Source organism: Micromesistius poutassou (genome assembly GCF_964030765.1).
Source record: "Micromesistius poutassou genome assembly, chromosome: 9".
In the NCBI taxonomy this organism is placed as follows: Eukaryota; Metazoa; Chordata; class Actinopteri; order Gadiformes; family Gadidae; genus Micromesistius; species Micromesistius poutassou.
In genome coordinates this window covers 19,062,675-19,069,355 of record NC_140279.1, presented here as the reverse complement: position 1 = coordinate 19,069,355, position 6,681 = coordinate 19,062,675, and the positions used below count along the sequence as shown (strand labels likewise).

Genomic DNA, 6,681 nt, shown 5'->3' with positions numbered 1-6,681 from the left:
ATAGCTGGCGAGAGAAGAAGGCACAGGGATGAATCTTCTCATCGGCAGGAGAACACTGGGACAGAACGGCCCCCACTCCAGTGTCTGAGGCATCAACCTCGGCGATGAACTGCCTGGAGGTGTCAGGTTGGATCAGAATATGGGCAGATGAGAATAGTCTTTTGAGCGCAGAGAAGGCAACATCTGCTTCTGGCGTCCAGGCATATGGGAGAGCAGGAGAGGTGAGGCAAGTGAGGGGCTGCAACCCTGCTGTAGTCGCGGATGAACCTCCAGTAAAGTTTCTTACGGAAATCGGGGATGGTCCAATCTGCCACAGCACTGATCTTCTCTGGGCCCGAGACACAAGGTGGGGGGAGAAGGCATTAGTACCATGGAGGACAAAGTACAAGCTGTCCAGGGCTGGCCCACCCCCACGGACACCAGACAGCTGAAAAGCTTCCTCGGCAATGGTCGTCGTGCTGGCACAGGAGGGGCCGGAGGGAGAGCGGGTGGTGGTGTATTACAGCAGGACATCGAATACTACCTCTGCAGCCTGCCCTTCACTGTAAGGACTGACCACTCCGCGCTCCAGTGGCTCATGTCTTTTAAGGAGCCAGAAGGGCAGGTCACACGGTGGATCGAGGAGCTGCAGTCCTACAGCTTCAGTGTGGTGCACAGGGGCTCGCCATGCTAATGAGACACTCTCCCAACGCCCCTGCAGTCAGGATGGCTGCCGCTACTGTGAAAGGAGGGGGAGCTGTGAGAAGGAGCTGCGCAGCCATGAGGAGGGATGTTCTACTGTGGAGGTGGCGTCCGCAGTCCGATGTGAGCTCTGGGAGGTTGACACTACAGGATGGAGACGGCAGCAGGAGGAGGACGCAGACCTTCGACCAGTGCTCCGGTGGGTGGACCTACAGCAGCGGCCCCCATGGGAAGAAGTGGCAGTTCTCTCCCTGGTCACCAAGGGACTGTGGGCTAAGTCGCGGCCCTGCAGCTGTGGGATGGCGTGCTTCAGCGGGCCTGGAAGGAATCCACCACCGGATAGGTGAGGTGGCAGGTGGTGCCTCACTCTCTGCATGGTGCTGTGGGCTCAGGGCACTTTGGGGTGACAAAGACCCTCCGTCGCCTCCGCCTTGGCTTCTACTGGGGGCAGCACAAGTGGAACATTGAGGACTTCTGTCATCGCTGTGATGGCTACACAGCACGCAAAGGCCCCCCCGAAAGGTCCCATGCCCAGCTACTGCAGTGCCCTGTGGGGTTCCCTATGGAGAGGGTTGGGGTGGATGTGGTGGGCCTGCTACCCTGCACAGTGACAGCTTGGTGGAGCGATTTCATCGCTGTATGGAGCAGCAGCTGGCCATTGTCTCGGCTAAGCATCAGTGGGACTGCGACATTCATCTGCTGCTGGTGCTCATGGCCTACAGGTCAGCTATCCAAGTGTCGACCTCCTGCACGCCTGCTCTGCTGATGTTGGGCAGAGAGCTCCGCACCCCAGCTGACCTGGTGTTTGGCCGGCCGCCCGATTCTCCCCCTGTTCCTCCCGGCTCAGAGTATGCCAGGAGACTTCAGGACCGCCTGGAGATAGCTCACTCCTTCGCCAGGGGACTGCTGAATGCAGGAGTGAGGCAGAAAAGGAACTATGATGTGCGCTCTTGTGGCAGGCACTTTGAGGCTGGGGAGCTGGTCTGGACCTACAGTCTGCAAAGAAAGAAGGGAAGGTGCTCGAAGCTTGATAGTGAGTGGGTCGGGCCCTGCAGGGTCCTAGAGAGGATGGGGGAGGTGGTGTACAGGGTCCAGCTACCACCCTGGGGGAAGGAGGTTGGCCCTCCACAGAGACAAGTTGGCCCCTTATCGAGGCGACACCGACACCACCCCTCAACCTGCCCCAGCAAGCCCTGTGGCTCCCCGCACCGGTGGGAATGGGCCCCGGACACGGCCACCTCAGTGTTCTGGCCCCCACCTAACCCTATCCCTGTCTCGCCTCCCTGTCAATCACCCCAGTCAGCAACTTGGCCCCCCGCCCCTCCCTTTCCCCCTGCCCTCCACCGGGCCTGACACTCGTGGGCACCTCTTGCCCCCAGGAACTTCTCCCCAGCGTCCCAGTGACCCAAACACGGCCTCGTAGGGAGGGGAGAGCTCTGGGTCGCTTCCGGGACTTTGTTTGTTCCCTTGTCCGTTATGGCAGTTGTTCCATGTGCATGTATTGGAATGTACAGTACAACTGTCAATCATTGTGGTTGGCGAATCGCCAGGTCAGCTGGGGGAGAGACTTGGAAGGAAAGGAGGGTGGGGGGCATGCGCGTTTAAGGTGTTCTGCGTTCTGCGGTGTGTGTTTTACCGTGAATTAGTTGTTGTTGGCGTGTATTTTGGCGTTGGTTACGGCCTAACTGTGCGTTCACACCAAAATACACTTTTTTCGCCTGGTCGCGCAGGTTTTTCTAGCAACAAATTTCATTTTCGCGTCTCTACGTTTACTTTGTATGGAGTCGTGTCGCCCCGTCGCGTTTGGTGTGAACGCACAGTACACGAGTCGCGCACAGACGCACCCGAGGCGAAGGTAAGGCCTTATCTCCATGGTTACCGAGGAACGGGTTCTCCTCTTGCACAAAAAAAAGAACGTTTCCGTGGAATCCCCGCTTTGATCGGAATTAATTTAAAACTGAAGGTCCTCGCTTTTAGTCATGTTGTAAAATAAGATGAATTGGTGTCTAATCGGTGGACAATATCATCATTCATCAATCATTTTCACCACCCCCGCAGAATTGTATACTAATATAATGTGTCATGTATATATATATATCTACTAAAAATAAGTAGGCTACGTGTGGGCGCGGAAACAACCTATCACTGTGTGTGTGTGTGTGTGTGTGTGTGTGTGTGTGTGTGTGTGTGTGTGTGTGTGTGTGTGTGTGTGTGTGTGTGTGTGTGTGTGTGTGTGTGTGTGTGTGTGTGTAGATACTGGTATCATCTGCAAGTATTCGGAGGGAAATCATTCGCGTGCACGAGCCAGCGCGGCCAGAGATGCCCGCCTACAAATCAAACTCGTGAACGATAGGAGAAAACGCCTACGAGCAAGAGAACAAACCCGCGTAAACTGGTCGACACGCGTCGCCAAGGGGGACTTTTTGGGTCAAATGATGCATAGCCTAGGCCTACTCTTTTTTTTTTTTTCATCATGAACTGACACGTGTTGAACCGTGCGTAAACGAAACATCGACCATATCACACACATTTTGTGGAGATGTGTCCACACTTGTAGAACTCTCCTCAACATTGAGGCATGAAATTAAGCCCCCCCCCACCCAGCGCCACAGATCTGTGATCCAACACTATACCTCTCTCAGTCGCTCTGTGGTGTCCAAGCAGACACAAGCACACATTTAAACGGGTTCAACCATAAAAACTACAACGGGGTATTTTGGAGATGTGCGAGAAGAACCCGATGGTGCTGCTGGTCTAGATCTCGCTCGCGTGTTCCTGAAACGGGGAGATGAGCGCGGATTCGGAGGTGCAGCTGCCTGCGTTGCGCTGAGGCGCGCGAGATTGTGTCGGTGGTGGAGAGCGTCGGAAGTATGAAGTCGAGACGAGACAAGCTGAAAATACCCTCTCTGACGCTGGAGTAAGTTGAGATTTGTTGTTGTTTTTAATTCATTTGAATCATCGGGTTGTTCCTAGCCGTATGTAAGAAGATGTAGCAGTTTACTAAATCATTCGCTATGCTTTGTTTTTGTGGGTTGAAAGTGGGAGTGTGACCATCGACTAACCCTATCTAAATAAGAACAACACAATGTTGGTCTTCATGTTGCCTATCAGTTCATTTACTTTGACGAAAGTTTATTTGATGAAATTATATAGGCCTAGCCTACGCCTGCTCTGAACAACCCCGTCCAGTAGTCCTATGTTATATGTGCATTTATTTGCATTCATCTTAAGTGTTGCATTCATAACATACATCCCTTGGCTTCCATAATACTGAGATAGTATTAGATACAGTTTGATTAGGTGTACGACCTTTACGTTCCAGACTCTGTTGTCTGCAGCAATTTCCGAAAATGTCCTCCATGTTACTCCAAAAAAATAGTTAATACCAGTTCAGCGCAAGACTCGCAATCGCCCACTGTTCCCCTTTCTGTTGTCCATTCTCCATTCAACGTGTTTTTTAAAACGTCTGCAAGTTATCATCCTGATTTCCCCCGTGAATCACAACATCCTCCTCACATTTCCAACTCTTTTTTTCTCGTAATTGCTAAGCCTAGTCTCCCAACAAGTGATATGTGGCAGCTGCTACGGTCCTTGAATCCACCCACTGTCTCCTCCAGAGAGGAACCAAGTAGGTAGCGATAGATAGGGATGCTGACAGCTGCCCACTATGGTTCCATCCATAGGAGCATAGGAGCTTCCATCTTCCATCTCCAGGACCTTCTGTCAGTGTGTAGGCCCCTTGGACGGCCCCCTATCTGAACAGAATCGATGGATGTTGGTTGTAGCGTTTGTAAATTAACCTCTGTGTGTGTGTGTGTGTGTGTGTGTGTGTGTGTGTGTGTGTGTGTGTGTGTGTGTGTGTGTGTGTGTGTGTGTGTGTGTTGGTGTGTGTGCATACTGGTCGGGGTGTGTGATTGTTTGTGTGTGTGCATGCATGCCTGTGTTGATGTGTGTGTGTGTGTGGGGGGGGGGGGTTCCACTACACACAGTAAAAATTAATTTAGACCAACCAACAGAAGCATAGACAAAGTTCTTCTTCGTCGTTTTCGTTTTTGTTGCTTATATGCTGAACGTCTGACCCACCAACAGCATCTTATAAAACTTTAGATCATATATAATCACAATCATATCACAATGACATCATCATCACCTTTTCCAGCATTGTTATGGACGGGGCATTAAGGGACGCCTAACAGAGTTCAGAGTCGATAGAAAGAGGGATGCACATGATGAGATACAAGCCAACAATAGAGTCCCGTTTCTTTCCACAAGGATTTTTTCTTCTTTATTTTCTTTAGCCCGCCTCCTTGCATTACTATGACAACAGCTTCATTACTGCCTGGGTAGTCGTTGCTGTGTTTCTGCCCCCAGAAGCCTCTGCAGCACAGAGACAATAGCCGTAGCACGGAGCCCGCTAGGCACAGCTTAGATCCACACTGGGAAATCAATAGAAGAAACAGCACCAGCGCTAGCTCAGCATTCACTCGCTGTGGATATGACGTAAATACTGTAATCACTAAACCTCAGACTCCATTTTATTTCATCCTTATCTTGTGTAACCGCCTTCCTGGATGGCACTGCGCATAAGTCACCAAATCTTCTCTTCAAAACCTGAGCATGAGATAAAGTCTGGCATGTGAAAGAACACAAACAGTTGCCAAGTGCCTTACCCTGTCAACACTGCCTGGCAACATGAGCCAATAGGAGGGGGCTGCCCAGGCAACCGTAACCAATGGGGGGAGGGGGGCACCCCCCGCTTACACTAGTTGTTGTGATAAGCGAGCATAGCGCCGCATGGCCGCTGACTGAGCAGACTGACCCCATGTGACCCTTGTGTGTGATCATGTGACCCGTGTGTCTTGCCTTACAGTTTGTCACCCACATGCCAGAGCCCCACTGTCCTGAGCCCCTGCAGCCCCTGCAGCCCCTGCAGCCCCTTACAAACCCTTCACCCCTGGAGGTAAGACCTGCACCGAGCACTGCCCTGCCACCCACTGCACTGTCACGCCAGGACGGCCTCCCAGCAGAGACCCCGAAGGCCAGGCTATAGGTGTGTAGAGGGGAATCCCTTGGCAAGGTCATTGGTTACACAAACAATCACAGATCTATCCATACAGACTGTATTTTCTTGGCCAGATTCCTCCAGATTATTGTTATATCATAAAATGGATTGGTCTTAATCGTCCATGCTAGTGTATTTAAAGCTGCTGTAGGGGAGATTACAGCGTTGAAAAGAGTAAAAATGGCTCCCTCCTTCCTTATATTTCTCCCCTATTGAGAGGGGTTGCATTCATGCACCTGTGATTGACAGGCGAGATGGATTCCCCAAACCAATCGGGGAAGTAATGCCCTGATGGGGCCGAAAGGAGCCGGGAGTGGTCAAAAATCTAAATCTCTCATGCACATTCACCCAGATAGTCTCACAGAGCATTTCACTCCCTAATAGCTGACAGATGACTATAGGGCATTTCTAACAAATGACACTCACTGCAATTATAACTCTTGAATCTTACCTATAGCCCCTTTACTGTCTGAAATAATCGAAAAGTTTAAACACTTCGGAAGATGAAAACTTGTCAGTTGTTGTTATTTTTCCTTGCCCTGTCTTTTTCTTTAGCGAATGGAAGTCCTACCACTTATAAGTTGTGTCTCTTACTCTGTGTGGGTTGCTTGGCAACAATGCTGGGTGCTGCGGAGGTAGGCGATACTGCCAGCACAAGCAGATGCATCCAGTGGGTGCACATGTGTGTATGCATGTGTGTGCGTTTGTGTATGTGTGTATGTGTGTGTGTGTGCATGTGCGTGTGTGTGTGTGTGCGTGTGTGCATGTGTGTGTGTGAGAAGTGATAGATTGAGGCACAACATCATATAGTAAGGGAAGAAAACGCAATAAACTGCCGGAGCAAGCTCAGAACTAATGTGTAGAGCTACCGTTGAATGTAATAAAAGTGTATTACTTCACCTAAAGCATGCAATTAACACTGCTGGAGTGCTTTTAAA

At 51.0% G+C, this 6,681-nt stretch overlaps 1 protein-coding gene across 1 annotated transcript in view; it reads left to right on the top strand.

Annotated features, from left to right (window-relative positions):
* Positions 1-3,455: 3,455 nt before the first annotated feature.
* Positions 3,456-6,681, top strand: part of LOC311353146 (microtubule-associated serine/threonine-protein kinase 3-like) — a gene marked incomplete at its 3' end in the record, with an annotated part of 56,709 nt that continues 53,483 nt past the window's right edge. The window contains exons 1-2 of the mRNA XM_084472968.1: positions 3,456-3,598; positions 5,552-5,641. Coding sequence (XP_084329094.1) covers positions 3,552-3,598; positions 5,552-5,641 — 137 coding nt within the window. The 5' untranslated portion in view covers positions 3,456-3,551. The remainder of the gene's footprint in view (positions 3,599-5,551; positions 5,642-6,681) is intronic.